At 39.5% G+C, this 27012-nt stretch overlaps 1 protein-coding gene across 4 annotated transcripts in view; it reads left to right on the plus strand.

Moving 5' to 3' along the window:
• The window catches only part of LOC112146837 (glutamate receptor ionotropic, NMDA 2B), a 154276-nt gene that overhangs the window by 15204 nt on the left and 112060 nt on the right, over window positions 1–27012 (plus strand). For all 4 annotated transcript variants that reach the window (XR_002919323.2, XM_024272860.2, XM_024272858.2 and 1 more), the window contains one exon: window positions 25758–26348. Coding sequence is in view for 3 of the 4 variants with exons in the window: in XM_024272860.2 (XP_024128628.1) it covers window positions 25758–26348 (591 nt within the window). In the remaining variant the exon portion in view is untranslated. The remainder of the gene's footprint in view (window positions 1–25757; window positions 26349–27012) is intronic.

Consider the following 27012-nt stretch of genomic DNA (forward strand, 5'->3'; position numbering starts at 1 on the left):
AATTCATGTTGATCTTGTAAATGATCAAAGATTTACTGTATGACAAAAAAAAAACGTGTTATTTCGATGACATCTCTGAAGTTAAAGGGTTAAACTCTTACAGTTCAAACCTTTGTAGAAAAATAAAAAGTATTATAGAATAAAAAACAAAGATCTGCTTGCAATCAAAGATTTATGTACATTTGCTGAATTCAATGCATTATGTTCTGGAGACAGGACATGCAGGAGATTGAGTGGCGAGGTCAACGGCCAATCAGGATGCAGAACACAAAGTATGAATAATTGCACACAAAAAAGCAAAACAGTGAGACTGCAAAAGGTAAACCGCAATACAGCGACGGAACTCTGAAAAAATGGTTTGCAAGTAGACTTTTAGTATCAAATTCTTAATTTGTTTCACACCTGATCAACAGTTTGTGGTTATAAAAATATTTACTTCTTACATTTTTTCCTAAAAGAAAAGAGCACAACAGTTTTCTCAAATTCCAGAAGCTGTCACTCCAACCATTAACAGTTACCATAAACTAGCAGATCCGTCCTCATCATGAGGCGGGCCTTTGTAAAGACTGGAACTCACGTTTGAAGTGCAGAGACCTCTTATTTAGCAGGAGTAATCCATGTATCATTAGTTCATTCGTTTTTTAACCTAAAATCTAAAATGAAAAAATGTTTTTAGTTTTTTCATTTTAGATTTTAAGTTAAGAAAACAAATGATACGCGGATTAGGAGTGTTGCATTGTTTGTGTGTGCATCACTGTGATTGATGCAGATGTGGGACTCTGTGACTGCAGAGGCATTTCAAATGTATTCTACATATGTTGGGGTGTGTGCTGGTGAGCCGTTCCTCTTTGTTTTGTTAATGTGAGTACAGCAGGAAGAACAACACAATCAATAAGCTGGAGTTATGAAGAATGGTGGAGAAAAATGAAAAACAAATGCTTGCAATATCCAGACATGGACAGATCCGCATTTAAGTCTAAGAATTTTTTATTTTTTTGGCCTCTAGAAAAAAGCAGAAGAATAAGACAGGCTGAGTTTTCTGTTTTCACTTTAGCAAACGATGGGTCCTTACTTTCCATTCATCTCACTCATGTAATCACTCTTTCCCGTGCCTCCTGCTCCATTTGTGCTCTCCGTCTCACTTTAAAACTACTCATTTTATCCTCATGTGAGGCTCCATTTCTCCCTCACTTTCTTTTCTGGCTTTATTCTTCATTTTTAAACATTTTCAATTAAAGCCAGTCCATTTGAAGGTATGGAGGTGATTTCAACGGACAGCCTGGCATAGAATAACATTACTGTCAGATCAAAGAATTTCCATCAGATCTGGTTACATTTGCAGAGCGAGACACTTTTATTGGACTGTCAATAACCTTTCTATTCTATCTGTCAACTCTCTGTCCTTCCTAAATATTTACATGTTTACCTGCCCACATGGTTGTGTTTGTCTTTTTAAAACCAAGGATAGTAGTCTTAAAAAAAGTTATTTCCCTTTTTTGGGGGTAAGGGATGCAAACAACCAAATGATGTTTATCATACTTCAAAATGCAATTCATACAATTAAAAATAAGGACAAGAAGTCATTCAAACAACAAACTTATTCAGTCAAGACTATTTCAGTTATCAGGTCCTCACAATGATTAAAATTTAAATACAATGTGTCAAAAATAGGTTGAATTTTGATCTAAATCAACAGAGAAAGGTTTAGAAACTTGAAGGAAACCTAAAAAATATTAAATAATCTAAACAACAAAAAAAGATAAAATAAAATGAAAAAAAAACTCACAAAATCTGAACAAAAAAAAAAAAACAAAAAGGTGAAAAAAATACATTTATTTGATGTGAAGATGTTTCCTGTCCAACGACTGAGCACATATATATATATATATTTTTTACAACTATTGGGGTTATACACTGTTTGTAATTTCAGTCAAAAAGTAAGACATGACACTTAAGATTTCTGTAAAATTGTCAGAAGACACTTAAGATCTAATCAATGATAAAATGTTAGAAAAAAAATGTTTGATCTGTTTTACAAAATATACCTGAAACACAGATGATTCACATGTTTTTGTCAATTCTGATGTAATTTTTTCATGTTTGTCCAAGTTATGTTGATCAATCTTAGGTCAGTTTCCATCCTGAATGACTGTTAGTGTGTGGGCAGCTGTACTTTTCACAGCTTTTTTTCTGTCATTTTGATGTTCTGGACCTTCACAAAAATGTCGTTGAGTAATGAGGTTATGATGAGTCATCAGCAAAAGCTCTTGTGGTTAACTGAAGAAAATATATAATGCAAAACCTACATACAAAAACACAACACATGAAAGGGTTTAAAACGAAATATAATTTCCATGTTAATCCAAGAGTCATCTGCGTAAAAGGGAACTGCGTTTTCATTCCCATGAACAGAAACAATTATTCTGTTAAAGCCAAGTTTACATCTATTGTACTTTCAGATGAGATATGATTTAATAATGGCAGACATCATTTTGTAAAGCAGTACAATGTAAACTCTAAAAAAGTCAATTTTAGGTCCAAAGTTACAAGTTTTCTACAACATAAACAATGTTTTTTGCAACAAATTTGAAATCTTCATAGAATATCTTCATAAATAATAACCAAAGAAATTGAGAGCTTTTCAAATTAAGATGTACAACCTAATTGATAAATGAAAGAAAATAAAAGTTTGTTTGTATAATTTAGAGGCTTTCACTTTGATCAAGCAACACAAGACACAATGCATCACACTCGGCCTGAGCTGCACACACCTTCCTGTGAGGAATGAGGTCCTAGTGGATGGGTGCCTACATAAATCAAGATGTTACCACCTGCACTATAAGGCTACTTTTTAATTAAAACTGTGAATCAGTCTGCCCTGATTATGAATTGTACTCTGCTACCACTGAATAAAATATACTGGGCCCTATCTCCTCCCTCCTCCTGCCTCTGTCTCATTCAGTCAGCTGCTCCTTTTCTCAGTTCCTCCCTCTTAGCTCCCAACTCAATTTTCCAGAAATGGAGAATGTCCACAGCGGTCGGCGGCTGTGCTCTGAAACTGAAGGCTGATGGCATTGTGAAATAGTTGAGGAGCTTAGTGGTTGCATAAACATAATAACTGGATATGAAGGTCTGATGGCGCCGCGGTCAACACCGTTATATCACGAGGAGGACAAAAACACCTCCAGAGAAAGAAGCCTCCTTCTGCTTTAATTGGGTTTTAGCTACAGCGAAGGATTAAAACAATATCTTATTGTTTAGATTTTACTTCAAAAGAGTCCCATTTTCTTGTAATCGTTAGAGAACATTTGCAATAATTGTCCAAACCTCACGAGTGCCTAGTTTTTCAACATTACCTTCCTTGGTTTCTTTTTCGTTTGTTAACCAGTTCATAACCAACCTATAGAACAAAAGCTGAATAAGTAAAGAGCATCAAATAGCTCTAATTTAAGGGTAAACCAGAGCTGCATCTATTTTTCATGGCTTCCTCCTCTTTTGTTCTCCACTTGTCTAGTTTCATTAGAAAATTTAGGAACATCCAGTAGACCATGCAGGGACACACCAAGTCTTAGCTTAATATCTCATTTGGAATTACCTTGTTGAAGCAAAGATACTATTTTATGGCTGTCAGGCTGTATTATCTTTGCTTTCTCTTTTTTTGCTGGAAGAAACTGAGCAAATGGGAGCTGAAGATGCTAGCAGCCAAAACACAGTCTACACAAATGCTAGTACTGCAAGTTCTCATATTACAGCTATTGGTTATTGCATCCATTTATTAAAATTATTTGATCAGACAACATAAGGACTTCTAGAAACCATTGAAACAAAACTCCTGATTGGGTCAGATGAAAGAAGAACTTTGATTTTCTCTTGAAAGCTTTGTCATTTTTAAGGTCACTATGATCATTGATCTGCATATTCTTATCATAAACTCTTGTTCAGCTGTCTATAAACAAAACTTGTTATAAAACCAAGTTATTGGGGTTTGGAAAAAATAAGTAATTTAAAAATGAGCAATGATTTAATTTTTTTTATTCTTGCTTCAATTAAAAGTTTGACTTTAACTAAGCTGAGACAATTTGAATGAAGGAAAAATTGAAATTTTTCGTTGTTTAAATGTTGCACCAAATTTAAACTTAATGACTTGAAATTTTTTAAAACTGGTAACACAAATGTCACACAGGAAGAAGATGGACAGACACCAAATCCTTGAACCATTTGCTAAAAGATTACATTTATGTCATGGCTTTAGAGGGCAGGGTTGATAAAATCAATGTATTAATCTGAATCTATCTGAGCTTAATGGATCAATGGATGATCCATAAAAGAAGACATTGATTTAACGTTTAAAGCTTAAGTCTGCTAGCTTAATGCTAACATATAATGGAATTTTCCCATAGCATGGCTAATGCTAACGCTTTGAAGACATAAACATACATTGCCGACTAAATAAAAATCTTTATATACTCACAGGAAGGAATTTTACAAACTCTTTAAATAAACATTATTTTAAAAGTAACTATTTGTGGCCTAAACCACAGTTTTTGTTCATTCTTCTTCAGGAATAAAGTATAATTCTATAGTGCATTCGCCACCTAGTGGCCAATCTAAAATGCCCTCCAGGAGAGGCAGAACAATGTTTACAATGTTAACAAAATACAGATTTTTGTTAGAACTTCTCCATTTGAGAAACCATGCAACACTGTATTGTATTAAAAAATCTGATTATTATTATTTTTTATAACATGTGCACTGTACCAAATTAATATGAATTTAAAACAAATATAGATTATTAATGCATTTCTAAACAAATGTGTGAACCGTGTAAAATCTAAATTGAAATGAATCAATTTAATTGAGTAGATCAATAGAATGGAAAGAAATTGTGGATCTAATCAATCTCTAGTGAATCGAATAGATTCTACTTTAGAGACAACTGGCCTTAGGGGCTGTCGTGCTGGTGGCCAGATCACAATTCCAAAATCATAGGTCGCTCAGTAGAGCGTAGAGTGAAAATGTTTATGCACATTTTTTTTATTGCAGTTAGCACTTTTACAACAAGGTAGGGTACATAAGAGGTAAGGAGGTGAGAATTGTACAGATTTTTCTTTTTTTTCCGTCCCCCTAACTCCTATGAACTATACAAGGAGTCTGTAAGTGCAGCTCACATTTTTTCCTGCAAATCCCAAATCCACTTGTCAAAAGTAGATGTGACTAATGCTCTACTAATGACGAGTGTGGTGTCACACCATAAGACAGCATCATTCGTAGGTCATATATATGACCTATGACCTAACTTATATTATCCTTTGGAATACGTCATAATACATACATGTATGACCATCGTACATTCATTCATCTTCTTCGCCATTTTGTGCCTTTCGTAGTCACGGGGCTGCCGGAGCCTGACCTGGCTACTGATGGGTGAAGGCAGGATTGTGATATAAATTTGTTAGATCCGATACAATAAAAAAATGTTCATCAAGCGGTTTCAAGAATGTTTATTCAACAGAGTAGAGAAAAGATACATGCTTAGCAAGCATGGAGAAGTCTGCAGAAGTCTGCCTGTGATGAAGGACGATCACATTTTATACAGTCATACAAACAACTTTAACCAGGAACTTAAGATAGGGACACAAGTGTCATATCTAATATGGACAGGATGTTCCACCAAAGTCAAAATGTTTTATACCCTGTGATCAGGACATTCTGACAATGAGAAAACAAAGCTTGTGGCTTCAAAGTTGTTAGATACATTTAATTGTCAAGACATTTGAATGTAGTGAGAAATCAAAGGATGAAACGTATGTGTAAACATATAATTGCCATCACAGGATACACCCTGGATAGGTCACCAATCTGTCACAGGGCCACACATTCACACACACATACATCCTCACATTCACACCTAAGAGACAATTTAGAGTCACCAATTCACCTATTCATTGTTTTTGGACGGTGGGCGGAAGCCGGAGTCCCTGGAGAAAACCCACGCATGCCCGGGGGGAACATGCAAAGGTACCCCAACTGAGACTCGGACCGGGGCCTTCCTGATGTGAGGCTAGAGTGCTAACCACTGCGCCACCGTGCAGCTCTGGTGTCAGAAGTGGGATGACAATCGTACATTCTATTGTCAATGAGCATCACCGCTCCACTTAAGATACTCTTTGACCCTTCAAAGGCTCGGACAAGCCCAAAATCTACAACACCCACGAGATTAAACCTTTTGATAAAACATTTCAGTTATCCTAAAACAGTAAAGAAGTCATCTCTGCTGGTCATTGTGGACATGAAGGACTTGCATGGGTTATGGGTTCTGTTCTATCTGTCTTTCATTGTTCTTTTTACTGTCAAAGGAAAGCTGCTTTGGCAGCACTGTTCTGTCAAACAGAATAAGTTAGATCCAAATCTATGCGTATGTTTATATGCAAAACAGCGAGTCCTAAAAGCGGCTCTCAGGAGCACCGCCAGGTCGAAGCTTAACAGCATGTCTGCTTCAAGCTGCCTTATTGCAAATTTATGAACTTTGCGTGTCTTGCAAGCAAAACTGACGTCGTCCTGGGGAGATAAGAGTTGAGACGGCCCCTTCGGAGTGGAAGACAGTTCAATAGAGTGCAGCAGAGCTGGAACGCAGCGCAGAGCTGCCACCGCCGATTTCCTTGTCGTTATATCAGCCAGCGAGTGAAGGGAGGAAGGACTAACAAGAATTCAATCTCCCAGCTTTGCACAAACAAACTCATGAATGATAATGGGTTGCTAATTGAAGGTACTGGAGCGATTCACCCTGCTGACTGTGCCACTGCAAATGGAGTCCTCTGTGTAACCATGGCGACGGGCACAGAAAGGCTCTGGAGGTCTCCTGACCTGAACTGGCATCAGATCATCTTTTACACATGCTCCCGCATCGTCAGTTCTGCCGTTCGGTTTTATTTGCATCTATGAATATTTATATCAATTAAAAAGTAAAATTGGTGACATGTGGCTTCAGTAAGCTGAAAAGTTAGTTCAACAGGAGGTTGCCATTTTGTCAGGATTTTAGACCATCCGCAAATGTTATCCTTTTTTAATGTAATCAAATTTTGTTTTGGTGGAAAGATAGTTTAAAGGTGCTCTTTCATTTTATTTTAATACTCTCTTATTACATAAATTGTCTGCCTGTTATGTCCGTGTCATTGATCTCTCCAGGCGGGTTTCTGTGCTACATCATCACAGGGGTGAGTACTGACTTTGGGGCAGAACACAGCGATCACACCGATTCTTTTGGCAGACGCTCCTAAGCAGAGATGACAGGCAGTTTAGTGCACCAACCGCCGTAAAATACGGATGAAAAGTGTTCAGTATTCTGATGCCATCACCTCCCTTTGGCAGGAGAGGGAGGAAGATTGTGGATTCAGGCCAGCAAAAGGTCAAACTGGGGTCCCCAAGACTCAAATACACTCAAAGTCTCTGCAGACACTTGGTCTCAAATTGTCACTCACATCTTGAACTTGTTGGATATAATGTATAGATATAAAATAAATATAAATTACATGTCTTTACTGAGTCTGCAGGAGCTTAAAGACCTATTTATTTATTATTTTTGGCCTTTTCTGTTTTATCTAGACAAACGGATTCACCATTTTTCACTTTTTTCTTTTTTCACCTACCTGCAGACACTATGAGAAAAGTGTAACTGTTATGCTACGTTCACACCAAACGTGATTCGTGAGACAAATTTACGTGTTCCGCCCCTCTTTTCACAGCGCCAATTCGTTGCTCACTGCCTGTCCAAAAACATGCTCCTAAAGCTTGGCTGCGTGTGGGAGGAGCTGCCACCTAATTTATTCTGAAGAGTTCTACAAAACAAAAACATTGGTAATCACATTTCCATGTCTGGGTTTATGCGATCATTCTAAGATTTTTCCGGTACCAGAAGCTTCTGTCTCATTCCAGAGGTTGTGTCTGTTTGACAGCTGATTCTGCTGTGTTTCTGTGTCTCTGTGACTGAGTTTGAAAGCTCAATGCCCTGCGTTAAAAAAAACAAAAAACAAAAAAATTAAGGGGCCGTTTTTTTTTTAATTAAATTATTGTCTCTATGAAATACGAAAATGTCTCAAAGTTTTCGAGGCCAGAGCCGGCAGCCCCCGCACAAGCTCCCTTGGGTCCCGGGAGGCTGGGTGGCTGCAGGCAGAGGGCCGCCGCGGAGGTGAAATGCCGGCGATCTGTCCAGAGTGTATACAGTACCCGGGACGAGCTCTGGCAACCCCATGGCCCCAGCATGTTAGGGAAATAGATGGAAGTTCAGGGGAAAAAACTCTTGCATTGGATTAGTATTCTACCTGCTGATCGACTCACTGAAAACGTCACATGCCCAAAGCCAATTCCCTGATTGGCAAATGCGACGCGGCGACCTGAACTCTGGCCGCACTGTCCAGTCCACCGCAGGACTTCAGTTTGCATCTATACCATTGAAACTGAGTGTCTGCTGCGCAAATCACCTTTGGTGTAAAGGCAGCATAAGGCTCGCTAAGTTAAAAAATGGATGTCTGTAGCCAAGTTCGCTTGTTTTTTTCCTGCTATTTGAAACACACTGGTGTAAAGAACGGCTTTGTCCAGCTCTATACAGAGATTTGTCATCAATGAAGGAAAAAAAAACCTTCAAACCCATATTTTTGTCAGGGAAAAATAAACTGCATCCACTGCTTCTTTCTATAATTACGATTCTGAAGAAACGACTATGCAGTTTAAAACATGTTTGTTCATGTTGTATTCAAGACATTCTGTAGTGACTCTTCTTGAGCAATGCGATAGACACCTACAAAATGGGATGCTCAGTTTGATTCTAAACTGGAGACAAACCCAGAAATACCAGATTTTGCACTTCCCCAAAATACCACTGGAGGCAGAGTTTAGAAGGGAGCAATTTCTCATTGACTACCATATTAAAAAATAAACTTTTTTTTATTTTTAAAGTCCTGCCCAATCGTCCGTTTTCAGCACATGGTTGAGTTGGACAGAACTTTTGTGCTCGTCTCACTTCAGGCTTCACTTTTACTTTTCCAAATCCCACATGTGACGTGAAAATGATCTGACCAAACCTGCTGCATATTTATGTACTCCCTCCTGCCCCCAATGTGGCTTCTTACAAGCTGAGATTTTGTTTGTTTGAAATCATATTGGCCTTACAAAAGGTGGCACCAAGCAAAAAACACTCTCTGAAAGATAAAGGTTATTATAAACACAACTTTTGCTTTGTTTGTTTGAGCATCTACAGGTAATTTTAAAGATATCTACATAATAGTCTGAGTTTTGAGGAGCTGTCTTTACAATTTGGAGATGAGTCTGACTTTGATACTACCCACCTCTTCCAGGTGCTAACCTGTGGCAGTGTCCATAATCCTGTCTGCTGCTATTACCGCCAGATATCTGCCTGTTAGCTGGCCAGTCTTACTAACAGCCTTTTTGTGGATCTCAGCGGCTGCTGCCTGTCGAACTGGCAAAGCTGCCTGTCTGCATGTTGTGCTCCTGTCTCCAGGGTGCACTTCTCTCTCCCTCTCTCTCAGCTAAGCGCTGGATGGCATTAAAACCAAGGGACATCCGTTGGAGAGACACTCTTAGACGTCATTATCACTGTAGGGGGTCTCATCATCATCCCCCAGCAAAGAGGCACCGGGCGCAGCAGCTCTGGATGGCTACAAAGCAGATAGTCCTGACAGCTTTCAGTCGGCAGGGAAATTGTGGTGGTCATGGCAAAAAAAAATAAATAAATAAAAGCTGTGAAAAAGCTACAGATGAAGGAGTTCTCTAAAAGTATACGCTGGTAATAAAAACCAGGGGCAGGCAGACAGTCAAGGATGACAAACCCAAACACTCCTGCAGTTTCTAATCATCGTGACTCCTGTGCAGGACTATCTGGAATTAATTCAAAATATGTAAAATTAGCAAGAGAATGGGTAGCTGAAAATGAAGGTCATCAGTCAATATTCTTCTCTGGAGGGGTGCTGAGAGGAGAGCTTGTCTGGTACATCAGCTGACATGATAGGAGAAAGATTGATTGCCCATAACCTTTACCTATATGGTGATTTTTACAAATTTGACTGAATTCTTGAGCTAAACTGGCAAAAGAAAATAAAAAATAAAATAGACTTTCAGTTCTAACAGTTTAGTGTTTAAGACGTAAGCATAAGAGTTAAAAGTTGAGCAATAAATACACCAAAACAGCAAGCTCTAACAAATATACTCTTCATTTACATTTTTCCAATTAAAATATAGAAAAATGGATTGGTACCCCAATTATTAAGTAGCTTGTGCATCCACCTTTAGCTGCAATAGATCAGTAGTGGTTTGTCTTTGGATCAGTGAGGTTCTCATCTCCTGTGTTCAGTTCTCTGGGGTTTATGGGTATTTGGCAGAGTTCTTTGAAGTGTCCTTCTTTAATCATTCAGTTGATGATCTGTTGTCCACTCAGGATCATAGTTTTATATGCTCCAAAATAATGATCCTATCATCACACTTCCATAGATAAACAAATGTTTTCCCTAATGCTAGTTTTTGTCATGGTTACCCTTTAAAGATTTAAAAAATATGTTTAGTCTTCAATTCTTAACCTTTAAAGATTTAGTCACATGCCCCAGCATGACTGATTGGGGTGCTGCAGGTTTTTGGGTTGTCGGGCGATTGCATCTTAAGAGAGGGCAGATGTGATTAGAATGTATAATTGTCATGCAAAAAGTGTATCATGAAGTGTTTGTAAGGATAATATAAGTTACACTCACTTGTGACTTATGGGTAAAGCTGTCATACAATGCCCTTGTGCTTAGCTTTAGTCGTCAATGATGTGTCTTTACTGACCGTGTGCAAATGCTGCATGCATAGAGTGTGCAGGTGATACATCAGTCCACATAGAATGTCCACACAAGCTGGTGGACTCTCTGGTTGTCTAATTTACTCATTTCTATTGGTTAGGTTGTAAGCATGAAGTGCACACTTATCTTGAAAAACTTTAGATTTTTTAACTCTTATCGTGCCACGACTCTCAAATCCACAGAACCTCAGATCATGTCTTGATGCCCCTGCTGCACGAATTCTGTCTGTTGTGAATGCATCTTAAGGCATAAACTAGGGGTTGTCCAACAGAAGCTGGAGTTCTGCTTTTTTTGAATATCATTGTCCAACCTAACACTCATTGCTTCAGTCTGGTGTGTTCCTCCAAGAAGAGCAGTGAGGGCCACAAGGACTGGAGTTGGACACCCATGAATTCTGTGTTCAGGCCTTTTCATGTTCCAAACACATCATTCTAGTTCAGTTTGTTTCAATTATCCTGGAGTTTTGATGTTATAGGCTGAGCTTAGTTTGACGTGCATGTAGAGCTTGATCTTTCTGGCTCTTTCTCTGATTGTCTATCTTTAGACTGGCGGTAATCTTTACTGTTTTACCAGTTTTGATGACTTCTCTTTCAATGGGTGATGGGTTTTAAACACATCTGAGTTCTTCAAAGCGTAATGGCCTAAAAACCTTTCTTTCTACTGATGGATTACTTTTAATGAGCTTTTATTAAATGAGTTAATTTAGTGAGCGTCGCCTCTAGAAGTAGAAACAACATGCTGTGTTTTTGCTCAGCTTTTATGGAGCACCTCAGAACTGAAACGCCATGCTCTTTCATGTATGATATGACTTATCAGGTGATTTTACCTTTTTGAAAAACTAAAATCCACCAATCCATCAGTTTTAGATGACTGTCCTCTAGATGAAGCAATACACAGCAAATAGTCTTCTCACTAGTACACAGAAACAACCAAATCCTGACCAAAAAAAAAAAAAATCTTGCACACCTACTAATCCAAAAAGGCAGTCTTTGTGCCAAAAATAACAGCTTGGAATGAGATGGATAGAGGAGGACAGATTATACTGGCTCTAATCTGTGAAAAGCTGACAATAAAACACATTTAAACTGATTACAGCACTGTTATTGGCACGTGGGTCCGAAAACTGCATATGCAAATTATGACTCAATTGTTGACTGACAACGCCACCTAGGTTTGTTTAATCCCAAGAGCTTCATGAAAGGACAAAGCTGGCAGTTCCTTCAACCAGGAGAGGACAGAATGAAAAACTTCAAGTCACACAAAGTTCATTACAAACAAAACAATGTGGAGTTATGTGCTTAACCCAAAAAGGGTGAAATAACTGAAATCATGTTTGATATTCTAGTTTCTTCAAAAATAGCCACCCTTTGCTCACTCTTGGCATTCTCTTGATGAGTTTCAAGAGGTAGTCACCTGAAATGGTTTTCCAACCATCTTGAAGGAGTGTCCAGAGGTCTTTAGCATTTGTTGGCCCCCTTTCACCCCAAAACATCTCAATGGGGTTCAGGTCCAGCTGACTGTGGAGTCTAGGTCTTTTGCACTCCATCACTCTTCTTCTTGGTCAAATAGCCCTTACACCGTCTGCAGTGAGAATGTTGTTCACCTTTCGGCTTATCCCATTTGGCAGAGTTTTTACACCAGATGCCCTCCTGAGACAACCCTGTATTTGAAAGGCACATGGAACCCAGTTAGGCAGCAGCGTCAAGGGTGTTGCCTAAGGACCCAATCTGGATGGAGATCATTGATCGGGTCTCCTACGTGGTAGCTCTACATTTAGCCCACTGAGCCATCCAGCCGCTACCTTCAGTCTTCAGTGAGAATCTACAATGTAAATAGTCACAAAAATAAGGAAACCCATTCAATTAAAAGGTGTGTCCAAACTTTTGGCCTGTACTGTATACAACACAGAAGTAGGTGAGATGCTAGTACGTTGTACGGATTATTCATTTTTTCAACCCCCTCTCGAATCATGAGCTCTTTAGTGCTATTCAAGTGATAAGTCGAGCTCCATGCACTGGTAAATGGCCTGTACTTATATAGCACTTTACTACCGTCTGAGGCTGCACATTCTCACTCCCAACATGTCATATATGGACGTATGGTTCGGGGCTGCTCCACATCCTTTTCTGACATTTTGGGTGTCCCCAACTCGTGCTTTTTTGATGTGCTGGCTGTTCCTATTAAATCACGGGTCCTCAACCCTCGGAACATGATACCGAACATGGAACCGGTACTGGGTTAGGGTACCGGTACAGTCCGCATCCCGGTCTGGCCCACATCCCGGTACTGGTCTATGTCCCGAGGGTTGGGGATAAATAGGGTATGCATCCTTTCCCTGTCTGTGACCCAGTACCAAATGGCCCTCGGACCAGTACTGGTTCGTGGCCTGGAGGTGGGAGACCTCTGATTTTATCGAAACTGCCAGCATGCCAAGAAACAACGAGTTGGAAATACCTAGATAGTCAAAAAGTGATGCAGAGGGGGCCCGAACCATACATCCATATATGACAAGTTGGGAGTGAGAATGTGTTGTCTGAGAAAGTCCCAATCAACCATACAAAAAATGCTGGCGGCTCCACTGCCAAACATTGGTGCCAATACCACCAGGAGTGATGTGAGGTTCAATGTCTTGCCCAAGGACACTTCAATGCGTGGGTGGACAAGGCGGGAATCAATCCTTGGATCTTCTGACTGCTCTACCTTGGCCCCAAAAAAAGACAACCTGAGCATTGATTGTGTGGGGATCGTATGAGCACTTGGATATCACTTGCACACCCCATACGTCGTAAGTGTGTTTAACTTACATAATCCTTAAAAATACTGCGTGATGCTTTGACCACACACAAAGTAATAGGTTCCTGACATCCCTTAAGGAGACCACAGGAGCCACGAGGGAACTGCAAGACACACTTGTGGTCCTCTTAAGATGCGGGGGCACATCTCTATGACCCTCCACGCACCTGGACAACCCCAAAAATTTGGTAGCCCCCATTCAGGTCACCCGCATGGGTGCTTGTGACTAAGGCATAAGCCTTCTGACAGCACTGGTAGCCTCCAGTTTTCCTCCTCAAACTCAAAGTCAAATTACTCACAATTCCCCGCTGAAGGAAACAAGTCATCACCGACCCAGGCCTCGTTTGACTCCCGCTCTTCAAGCTTCAGCTCATCCTCTCAATTTGAGGTTTCTTCAAGGACACCCAAAAGAAAGTGTTGCTTTGGTAACTTAAAATGTCATTTCTACAAACTTCCAAACAAAAACACTAAACTTTTGGTAAAAGAGAATAATCGAGCATTTGTCTCTTTTCTCTGTAGATGTATCTTTCAGCAGGCTGTTCCTCAGCTCCACTTTCATAAAAAATAATAGTAAACGTGTTTTGTTATCGTCAAGGAGCTAGTTCATTTTTTAGGGAAGAGAAATGGAATGTAAAGAATGAATAAGTAGTCAGAAAGTTAGCAAAGAAGCAATAGATGAAGAAGAAGAACAGAGCGAAGAGAGGGATTTTGGCGATGAAGCCACAAATCATGGAAAAGATTAAGTGTCTCCTCTGTGTAGCAGAGGAGGTGTAAATAGAAATGTGTCCCTGTGAGAGAACCCAGAGTGCTTATCTCTGCGAGTGCTGGCAAAACACATTAGTCAGTCTGAGGTTTGCATGTGATATGCAAAAACAAACAATCAATGGTAGATGGAAGATGGTTGGTGAAAACATGTCTGCCAACAAGGACAGACAATTGGGGCGACGGTACGTGTGCACACCACCTGTGACAAGGCAAACCTGTTTTCACTTAGCTGCGACCCCCGGCTTGATGGACGACTCAGGACAAACATGCTTCTTGTACCAGTCTGACTCCCTCAGCTGCCAAACCAGCACATCATTAAACAGCTGCAGGCAGTGGTGTCCATTCAACAGCTGCTGCATTTCACAGAATGATTGAGTAAATGGTTCACATTGTGACTGTCTCTGCCCAGTAAATTAGCTCAGGGAGTCTGGGGCTCCGGTGGTGCCATACCGCTCCCCTCACAATGTGCTGGGCCCGGTGGGAGCGTCCACGGGAAGCTTGTGGACTACCTGTGCAGCTACAATTTCTCCGGAAGGATCTGCATCTGATATCAGAAGTGTTGGTTTTGGTGGTTCCACACAAACAGTCAGTAGGTGTGAGAGCTCATGGGCTTTATCGATGACCAAACTCGAAAACAAGAATCGTGATTTACTTGCAAGTGAACACTAATGCAATTCACTACAAAGGGGAGGCAGATGGACGATCACAAAGACGAAAAATGTGGTAGAGGCGAAAGCCCTGATTTACTAGACGTTGGACATTAGTACATTACCTGCAATACATCTTTACATCTTGTTAACAGTTAATAAATTACAGTAGATCAAAGAACATAAACATTGGAGTGTGTTTTATGGCAAGCCTTTTATTATTTAATAGATATCCTTGATATCAGGCGGTTTTTAGCCACTAGTAAGCTAATGCACATTTTACTACATTACTAGTTAACTAGTAAGCAAAAGTATGTTCCACTAGTAAACTAGTTGTAGTTTTGGCATTACAAGTTAGGCTTAAAAAAGCCTGATATCAAGGAATTCTATTAAATGATAAAATGGCTTGCCATACTATGCAATTTTTTTTACAAGTTTACCTTTAATGAATATAGAGGATGCTCAAAAACTGCAAAGATACAAATTGATCTATTTAATTCCAAGTGAAACTGGAGTCATTCTGTCACGTTGGAGACATCGACACAATGGAGATAACATCTTATGAAAATACTATAGAACTCCAAAGGCAAAGTTGTAGAGACATAGACCATCGATCAACCAGCGCTGCAATGTTTAGCTTCTGGACAAGTTAAGAGCTGAATTGGAAGCAGTAAAATAACATTATTACTACTTTTCCTTTTTCTTTTTTTTTTTGCCTTTTTTTCTGTTAACGTATGTCTTTTTTTTCTGTCCACGTCCCAGCTGTAGTGCTTTGGGGCAGCAGGCATTGACAGCCCTCATCAACGCCTATACTCCATCACTGATCCCTCTTACCAGAGAGTAATTGGCCATCATAAGTGCAAACCCAAGAAGCTAGATGTTGAATGGATGCCTTAGCACAGGGTTCTCAAAGTCAAATTACCTTGGGGCCACTGAGGCTGAGTCTGGGCTGTATATTTTCCACTGTCTATATCTTTGGTCCATTGTCTATGGCCACTGAACAAGTTTATTGAACATTTGTTCATTTGCTCCCATCATCCCTTTGTTTACACTCTCTCATGCTAGCTTACAGCCCCTCACGCCCCCGACATAACATTAGCGGTGCAACAAAATTGGCGAGCAATATCGGAGGTATCCAGCTGTACAGTTTTGATAAGATTCCAGATCAGACAAGAAAAACAAAGACGTTCATGAATCTGTTTGTCTGAACGTGAATGCACTAGAATGGAGCGGAGCAGGAAGATCGTGACCTGCCCAGCATATTTTCTACAACACAAATATGATCTTTTTCAACACATTTGTCTACTCCTAGTTAACAACGATTCGAAATACTGAGAAATGCAATTACACTTGATTTTCTTTCAATATGTCCACCATTAAGAAAAAAAAGCCAGGCAAATAACGCCCAAAACAGGATTTATTTATTTATTTTCTACATGCACAGATGGAGTTCAGTGCTCTTTATTAGGGAAGTAGTCTTTGACCATGTGGTGTAAGCACAACACAACTTGTGAAGAAGGAAAGCAGTTTAGTGAGTAAATCCTTTCAAAGTAAAATGGGAAAAATTTGGCAGTTGTTTTTAGTTTTTTTGTTTTTTTACATCCAAACAAATAACTGTGCCAACGACATGAAGAATCCATGTTGAGTGGTCTGCTCCTGCCCCATGCATTTAAAATTATTATGAAATAATTGGCTCACAGCGGGCTTCCAAAGAAGCACTAATCAAGAAATTGTCAGGAAATGTCTTAATTCGTTTAGTGAGGAGGTCCCAGCTCTATCTTAGAATTAATGGTAGGATGTCTAGCAGTAAAATGTTTTTTTTCTCCCCACTTGGTGCTTGTTTTAAACAATCCTGCCTCTAAAAGATCAGGTTTGGAAAATGCATGGAGTTTGCAGGTGGTTTTATCTTCTCCTGTTCAGTGCTGAGTGTAAAAGTAAACCCGGCTTTAAGACTTTTTTTTTTTTTTTAAATCCCTGGGGAATTTGAATCGAGTCTAGCAAGCTTTCTGAATGTACAAGCACTTTAAGGCGTTTCACACATTTGGTCTGCTTAGGAAAGGCGGAATAACTGCATTTTGGTGCAGCTCACAGACCTTTCAGACAGAAGAATCAAAGTTAAAAGGTAGCAGTGAGACGGCAGCATTCACCGTTGCTTTGGAAACAGCAGTTGAAGACTCAAAATGATGCTTTCTGGCTCAAAGGCAACAGGTTTGAACTCAGATTTGAAATGTTATGAGGCCTGTTAAAGTACAGATGAGAGAAATCAAAAACTATAAAAGAATACAATACAAAAGTGTTTGAGGCTTATGATGTGTCGCATATTGACAGAATTTATTATTTATAGGCACATGTCTTTATATTAAAATCTAAACAATCACATGTGGCTGTAAATATCCAGCTAACTTAAAACATTGTTTAACTTTCACATTTAAATGAATTTGATTTTTTTCACATTTGGTGTCAGTAGAGCTTTAGCTAAAAGGCATCCATAAATTATTGTTTAAGGATCGTAAATTGATCTTTGGAGTGTTTTACAATCAAGGATTCATGAGGATTGTCTTTCCTGAAATCGCCATTGCGTTTGCCAATCACATTGGTTATTTACAATAATGGGATGATTCAGAATTCCCAATTATAATTTTTTTTTTTTCAAAATTCAGATAAAAAAATAGTCTTAGCTTTGAAATCTTGGGTTTAAAACAAACATAACAAGAGTTATATAATTGGGAAACTCTTTGGAAAAAATCCTTGGATGTTTGTCTGGTTTTTTGAACACTTTTAGATTTTTTGACCTTGTCTTTGCTTTGTTTTAAGATTTACACATTTAAAATTTGTTTCTACACATTTAATCTTTACTATGAATAAACACAAAACAGTTAGACATAAATTTAAGTGATTGTTGCAGTAAAAAATGACTACTTTTACTACACAGAACTGACTTTGTTGTACAATTTCAGGTTAATTGTGGTATTATTGCGTAATATAGTGAAAAATATCTGTAATAAAAAGATGGATATAAAGCATTTTTCACAAAAAAGTTTAAAAGATAAATTATTTGATTATTGCAATTATTATGATGGGATCCTAAAGATGCTCCTAAAATTGGTGGTTTTTAAATGTTGATACAGTTTTAAAATCCACTTTACATTCTGTGTGGTTCCCAAACAAACAAACAAAAACTTTATGTAGCTGCATCTTTGAATAAACTGAGACTTTTCAGACTTTACACTGATTTAGTATTTCCTTAAGTTGCGTCATTCCGCTGCACAGATGTGAACATCCGTGTTGCATCAGTGACAACAAACAGTAATTTGTGAAACACGGGGAAATCTTTTGAATCCAAAAGCTGGTTCTAGTGTTTCTCATGAGAGGCGCTTTTACTTTTACATTAGAAGCTTGTGTGGAGCAGATCGAGTCTGCTGTCAGAGATAAAGGCAGGCAGACACTCACTCTTGTCCTGACAAACCAGCTTTGACCGAGAAGCTCTCTGATCTGGATTGTGTGGAAATGAGTCTGCTCAGTCAGGACGCTTCCTTCATAGGTGGAACAAGCCCCGAGCAGAGGCACTGACAGGCAGGGGAGATGTACAGCCGCGAGGGACTGGAGCACACGTCCTCACGCACACACTCAACTTATAAATAAAGTAAAATATGTGCAGAGGCGTAATCATGCACCTTCGGAAGGGGAAGTGATTGTGGCCCTCCTGCAGCAATTATCCCATATATAACTAAGATCACGGTCTAATTATCTGCTCCTCAGATTAAATAAAAATGCCATAAATGTCAACCTTGTCCTTAAAAATAATTTAACTTTCAAGCTATTTATTAACTGAAAACTTTAATCTACAAACAACAGTTTTCATTTAAGAATGCACTGCAAAAAGATGTAACCTAAATCCAGGAAAAGAGCACTAATATCAGGGTGAAATTAATTATAAAGTCGTAAAATGAGAAAATAGATCGTATCATTAAATATTGAAATGTAGAAATAGTTGTTCAAAATGGAAAAAGGGTAATTGAGTGTTTTCCAGTCAAGAATTAAGTATTTTTCATTTTGCTAGTTCTAAACAGTTTGTGATTTATTTGTTTTAATACATCTAATTCTAGTTCAATTCCATTACAATAACAAAAAACTGGCTTACGAAGTGGAAATTACTCTTTTCTGAACAAAATCTAAACAAATAGTTGTGTGATCCTATTAAAAGTTGGGCAATTTCAATAAATCCTTATCAAATCTTAGGAGCTGTAACACTAGCCATGTGAGCCCGGGTTTAGAACATAAATCTACATTTCTGTTTCCAAAGTAATGACAATGAATTCCAGTCTAACTTGGCAAAAGGATTTGGACTCATTTTAATGATAATTTTCATGAGACGAAAAAAATTCTCAACTGTGCTGATTTTGAGAAAAGTTTGGAAAAGTAGATCAAAGAGAATTCAAATATCTTGAAAGTCTCACAACAAGGTTTTAAATCTTTGCAAGTGTATCAAATAGTTTGCATTGCGGGCTTTTGGCGCCTCTCCTCCCACGTGCCACAGCTGTCTGTATGCGTGAGATCGTTCGCCCACATGCTTCGAGGTTGTCCAGGTAACGGTTTCTCTCATCACCTGTCCGCAGGTCTTGTCTGGGTCAGAGCAAAGTGTTTATGGCTTCAGCCTGGAGTCACAGAAACACTCTTAAAGTACTTTTCTGTCCTTATTACAAAATCACGAAGGTCAAAAAAAAAAAAAAAAAAACCTCCTGCACTAATGGTACTTCCAACACACAGTATGAACCTTTGAGGTTTTCATTGTAGAGTCAAACAGCTTGACTGTATTTTAGTGGTATGGTGCACTCCCATCTGAAGTCATGAAAAGGAGGGATTGTCCGTCTGTGAAGTCTCCTGCTGCCTTCCTAAATATCAAAGAAGTCAATAAGAATCAGAAACTGTCAGTCGCCTTTGTCCTTCAGTTTTCATGCAAATAACAGCCTCGACCAAACTGACACTTAGCACATAATGAGAAGAGGGTGATGAGAGAGTGCGAGCACAAGAGAGAGATAAGTGGGAGGACTGAGAGGAAGCATTGTTCAGAGATGAAATGATAAAACAGAAAGAAAGAGGAGAAATAAAGGGACCTTCCATGGTCCACCTCTTCTTAGAGGTCGGGGGCCCAAAAGCTGCATCTTCAGTGACTCCAGAAAACGACTGGCGAGGAGGGGGGGTGAGCAGCTGCATCAGCACACCGTGTACAGACACACGTCCAAACACATAATCACACGGACGCCACCTTCCACCTCCACAGCAGACTGCGCGACAATCCCGCATGAATATTTATCGCAGCACTTCTTGAGTTCACACATCACACCGGCATCTTTCATAATCTGCCGTATCAAAGGTTTGGCAGAGATTCTGGGCTCCAGCTGATTTGGGGGTCTTCATCAGTATGCGCCGCACCGACCTCCGCCGTGGCCCGGTCACATCCCCGGGGCGGCGGGGGCGGCGGGGGCTCGTCTCCTCAAAACGAAAGTGGTTTTAATATCGACATGTGCTACCTGCCACTGTGTTCATTTGAAATAGCGGCTGACCAAAGGGAGGCGGTGCGTTCCCGCTGGCAACTCCAACAAAACCAAACATGAACTTTACTCCGCAGGGACAGAGGAGGCAGCTCTCTGTACATTTAACATTATTTTAAACTCCACCTGCTCGTTGAGACACTCCCAAAGACCCCAAAAGATCAAAAAAATTCAAGAGACTACTGTGAAAAAACAACTCTTTATTCTCTTTTTACTAGAGGAGTTATTCGTTCATTTTCTGATTTAATTTAATTTCAAATACTTTATCATCATCTTTTTAGTTCTAGATCACCAATCAAATTACCTGTCGGTTTAGGGGAATAAATAGTACTGGATTTATTTAAATTATCACATTTTCTGTTTTTCATTTTTTTGTAAAAATAAAGCTTTTAAAACTCATGAATTTTCCCGCCATATTTTAAGATTTTAGTTTTTCTAAAACACAAAATTATATAGAATTCCACTTTCACATGCATATTTTGCCCTATCTCAAGGCTTCTTTGCTTGATTCATATTTTTCAATTATTATAACCTTTTTGTTTAAGTCTGAATTAAAAAAATTTCCCTTTACAATAAATTGCAAATTATTGTCATCACGATAAATTTGTATGATACGCGTATAAGAAAAGATGACTTAAACTGAAATAAAAGGTTACTGTAGATGTTTACAGACATGCTAAAACAATCCCGTAACATTGAAGTATTTAATGAATCAAATACGGTCCTTCATGCATTTGACCAATTGAATGGAGCCCTTCTATTTTAGATACTTCTATGTAGACGTGGTCATTTTTATTAAAATTAAAACCAATGCATTGAAATGGAAATGATTTATTAGTTGCTTTTTGTTGTGTTATATTGTCATCTTGTCATTGCAATATTGACCACTAATAATGCACAATCACGTACCCCTATATTCAGCTCTTTTCATGTTTTTCTCTAATTTCTAACAGAAAAGATTTTTTCTTTAAACATCATCTGCATAGAAATGACCTTAATGTTTTTCTTTTTTTTTTTTTTTTTTTGCTTAGATCCTCTTAAAGTGAGATAAAATAAGCTTTTTTTTCCTTTTTCTCTGCATCGTTTCTCTTTTTGAAAGATCATCTGGCATTAGCAGGCAGGCTTGCTTTAAAGGTCTGGTCAGTCCAGTGCTTTGGTCTCCGGCTCCTGCCAGGCGGTGACTGAGGGCTTCTTGCCAGTTAGTTCCCATGGCAACCTGCTGTAACAGCTCTCCAAAACAGCAAGCTCACCTCTCTTTGTGTCAATCAAGACACACAGCAGAGGAAGGACATCATTTATGGGGTTCTGAAATTTTTGAAAGCTTTCAGCAAAGCACTGATAATAAATGTATTTTTTTTTTTACCATTTTAACAAAGGAAAAAGAAATTAGGCTAAAAGGTAGCAACATTTTTCTTCAAAAACTTGTTTTTCCATCATATTTAATGCAATTTTGCATCAAGATGATTAAAAGTATTTAAAAATATTTATATACTACCGACTAACTGCTACAAAAATAAGTAGAAGGGAAGTTTTATGCGGAATTGCTGACGTGCAAGGAGAAAAATCATTGATCAAAGGTGCACAACTGAGATATTTTTGTTCTCCAAAATGCAGCAAATATTTTCTCACTGAGTTGTTTAGATAAGATTTATTCAGCTTTTTGGCACAAATCCTCCCCTTTAAAAAGCAAAAAAGCCTAAAACAATTCTGTCATTTAAACTGGTCTGTAAATGAAGCTTACATTTTACCTTATTTTTTGAGAACATAATCAAAGGAATTCTGTATGAATTAAAGGAAGTTCAATGCTAATATTAGGCAGTAAAATTCCAATCAATAGTAAAAGTCGTGCATTAAAAAAACTACCCATATTTTATCAAAAAATCAAAGAATGATTCCATTAAATCAGATGTGAAGAACAATTTTTGTTATTTAGTTTTTCTAAATGTATTATCTTTGAAGCAAACCAACCATTTATCATTTTAAAAGTTAAAAGGATTAAATAAACAAAAAATTACAAATTTTGCCAATTGAAAAAACAAAAATATTTGCAAAAAAAAAAAATTTTAAATCTAGGTAGTGAGAAAAAAAGCAATCTCTGGTGATCTGAAAATGATTAGAAACATCCAAACTAATAAAACTTAAAAGGTTATCAAACCTTTTAACCATCCCTCAATTTGCAATTTCTCACCACTGGCTTTTCTGGTTTTCTTTAGTAATTTTCATCTCTGATTTATGTTTGTTTCATTTCCATCCAAACACACAAACATTTCTCCTGAAAAATCAGAAAGGTGTGAAAGGCTGGTGTGGTCTGGTGGAAACTCTAACTGGTGTGGGTAATGGAGCGAGCGGCGGGGCCTGGCTGTCGGGGAATGGGGTCATTTAGTGTCATAACATCACTTGCACAGTGTACAGTTTAATACACGCCTTTTGTGTTTTCTTTATGAGACGTACTTTGACTCGCTGTGGGACTTCTTAATGGCCTCATCTTCCTGAATGATCACTGAAGTTCCTCAGTGCGTTGGCTAATATAATCTGAACCCTGGGGGTGTGAGTCTGAGCTGACTCTCGCCGTGCGTTTGTGTGCGAGACGGTTTAAACGAGACCTGGAGACCGGCGTGTCGGTGTGTGAGGAACTTGTGTGTTTGAGGTACTTGAGGCGTGTGCTTCGGCAGAGTGGGCGCTCGCCAAAACTACACAGATCGATGGGTACTACAAAACGAACGTATGTGCATATCTCTTTGTCCATCAACCGCATCGGTACATGTGAGGATGTGGGGCCTATTTTAATTGTTGCCATGGAAACAGAGTGCTGCCAGAGAAGTCCAGATTCAATGAGGGCATCTCTTCCTCTCTCCACATCTCTTCTCATTTTTGCTCTTGTTTTGAATTTTTTTTCTCTTTTTTATTTTCCCATTTTTCCGTGTCCCCTATCTGTTCCCTTCCCTCCCTTGCACCTCTCAATCCTTCTTGCAGAGTGGCGTTCAGCTGACTATTAACACAGGGAGCTGTAATTAGCGCTCCCGCAATTAGCTTCCCTTGAAGAATTTGTTTTGTCATCCTTTTATCCCTCCTTCAATCTTCCAGCTGCTTTCTCCTCCTCCTCCCTGTCACTCACTGCCTCATGAGCTGTCATATGGATATTGTTTCTGCTTTTTTTTTGGTTTGCCGTTGTGCGTTCCATCTGCCTTGTTAACAGCAGTCAGCATGAGACGTACCCACAATGCACCACTCAAGTTTAAGAGCAACTACACCCACGGAGTCCTTGGTATCTCTGCCCACAGAGCCGAAGTGAACTTATATTTCCGCCCACATCGACCGCAACGATATGCGGATAAACTCAAGAGGACACAAGCCCTCCCACTCAGTCTGATGTAAACATTCCAAGCAGCTTCATCTCCACGTCTCTCGTTTCTTCTCGACGGCTCACCTGGTCTTTCTGCAGCTCCTCGTCCTCATTAAAGAGGAGCTCTAAAAATAAACGCAGACGAAAGGGAGTCAGTCAGAGAGCCAGCGATGGTCAAGTAGAACACGGCAGGAAGCAGAAGGAAGACGGGGGGGTTAAAGTAGGTCAATAGGGGTCGAGGGAGATGGGTGGATATCATATCAAAGCTCCGTGAGCCGTCCCTCGCTCGTCAGTCACTTAATCAGTTTTGCCGTCAGTCAGTTCGTCTGCGTCTCCGGCTGAGAACGTCACTCCGCTCGCCGCAGACGGTTTGTCAGTCAGCCTGTGCCGAGTTGTACTTTCCTCATCGTTCCTCCATCTGCCCTTTTCGTCGTTTGTGCTCACTTCATTCCTGATAGCATTTATCAGGAAAACAATCATGTCGTTTAAAGCTGGAGCAGAGGCTTTTGTCATCGCCTGCTCTGCTTTCAGAATCATCAGAGAGTTTTCTAAAAGTTTCATTTTGATCTGAAGCCTGGAATGTCATAAATAAAAACATATTTAAATATGAACCAAACATAAAATAAGTGCACTGGTAAGATACTGCAAAAAACCCCAAAAGTGATCATCTGAGGAGCCACTGCTGCTGACCTTTAGGTCAACCATGGACTCACAGCTGGAAGAGGCTTGGTTCAAATCTGGTGAATCTTGCTCCAGGCTCTTAATTTCACAGCTCCATTCAAATATATGAAACACTTCATATAATTCTGCCCGCAATTATTATTTTCTCCTCCTTGATCAATTTTCAAGCGATTGTGTATTGAAAAGAACTCTATACATACGTCACTACCAAATAAGAGTCCCATATTTGTTAAAGTTCAACTGGTTTAAGTTTCAACCACAGTGGCCGTGCGTTTTTGTAGGTAGAGTCTGAAAACTGACTTAAAAACTTATCAAGTGACCATAGACTATATGAGAACTGGACTAAGTAACCTCTCCCCCTCGTGTTCCTAATAGAAAGTACCCGCTGGTCCCAGAAAGCCAAATTCCTATAGACTTCCATTGAGAAATACACTGCTATTACTCAGTCATTCTGTTTGTCTATTCTTACTATGATATCTTTTTTTAACTTGATAATCCAATTTGTTTTATGAGATTTTTTTTCTTCATTATTCAAGTTATGAACTGGCCAATCAGATCCCTCAATAAAGTCATGTGGTGCTGCTGGCCCCTACCCTGAACAGTCAAAACGTTTGATGGACAGATTCTCCTGAACCCACATTCAGTTTGGCTTTCCAACAAGCTCACTCCTGATTGGTGAGAGTAGTTTCCATAGAAATGATGACTCGGATCAATCACTGCTTACTAGCGTCGTCTGGTTCCAAAATGGCTAAGTCCATTTCACGTTATGATGGTGACTGGATTGACTTCATTTTGTTGAAATCAGATATCAAGTCATTTTTTATGGGTGAAGTCCCACTCGCTATGTCGAGTACTCTCTTATATAATCAATGGTAGTGACACGTGGATGCAAGAGTTTTGAGCGCAGAAGCTCGAAATACACATAAATGTTTCTTGACATAGACTTTTCATTGAAATGGTTCCTTAATTGCAGATTTCTGAACCCGGTGTACCTAAAACTGTATGTAAAAACTGTGTAATTAAGGGTTTTCCAGATTGGTCAGTTTTAACTTCCATCTTTATCTTTCTTTCTTCCCCTCCTGCTCCCCTCTCCTCACTTCTCTCTACACCTCCTCCTGCTGTATCTTTTTAGGTATTACTCCCCCATTGCAGCATCATGCCTGTCTCAAGATGCAGCTCCTCCCCAACTCAGGAACAGGAGCGGGCTCGTGTCCCACACCCACCCATGCCCCCGTATCTGTACCCCCACACAAGCCCGCCTCGCTGTTTGCTCCTCGTTTTCCTGCTGCTCTGCCTTCTCCACCTACCGCCGGCCTGCCAGTCACGGAGAGAGAAGGGCGGGGGAGGCGGTGGCGGCCACTACATCCCCATCCCCCAGCCGCCCCCCCATCACATGGCCCTGCCCAACATCCTGCGCGGCCTCAGCATCGCTGTCGTCCTAGTGGGCAACTCCAGCGAGGTGGCGCTGGCGGGCGCCCGGGAAAAGGAGGACTTCCTTCACATGGCGCCCAACGTGGAGGTGCTCACCATGAATGAGACGGACCCCAAGAGCATCATCAAGAGCATCTGTGACCTCATGACCGAGCACTGGCTACAGGGCGTGGTGTTTGGAGATGACACTGACCAGGAAGCCATCGCCCAGATCCTGGACTTCATTTCCGCCCAAACCCATATCCCCATCCTCGGAGTACGCGGGGGCTCCTCCATGATCATGGCTGCCAAGGTAAGACCTTTACTCCCCCATCGGTGGAGCTTATTAAGACAAAAAGTGCAGGAAGGATGTGTGGGTGGTTAGAGGTGGAAAATGATCCTCACTTTGGAGACGGTCGATGTATCTGAAAGGTCAGCCATGTTGTTTGATAGTTGGAATGAGATCATTTGCAAAACAAACCTGATACTTAACCCTGAGGCGTCGTCGGTGATGCTCAAACACAAAATCTTCAACATACTGTAACTTTTCAACCTTTAACATGATAATCCCATTAGATCTATTGGAATTATTGTGTTGAAAAGTTTCAGTAAATCCATGAATATAAACACTGTAGCTGCTGTGTTAAAGGGTTAAACTTTCATTAATGGTGTGGATTGGTGCACTAATCGACGACTAATCTACCATTAAAATAGCCGACAACTAATTTAATATTTGATTAGTCGTTACTTTATATTACATGGAGTCAGAGTGTAGTAAAGTTGAAAGTTATAATGGGATTATGCTAGCTTTTTGGACTATTTTGGCATTTATTAATTTTTTTAGGCATTTTTGGAGCTTAGCTAATATTTCAGCTACATGCTAGCTATTTTTGGCTAATTCCGACTTTTTTGTTTTTTAAGGCTAACTTGGTGTTTAGCTATTATTTCAGCTTCCTGCAAGTTTTTTTTTTTTTTTT

The sequence above is a fragment of the Oryzias melastigma genome, linkage group LG8 (assembly GCF_002922805.2).
Source record: "Oryzias melastigma strain HK-1 linkage group LG8, ASM292280v2, whole genome shotgun sequence".
NCBI classification, from domain to species: domain Eukaryota; kingdom Metazoa; phylum Chordata; class Actinopteri; order Beloniformes; family Adrianichthyidae; genus Oryzias; species Oryzias melastigma.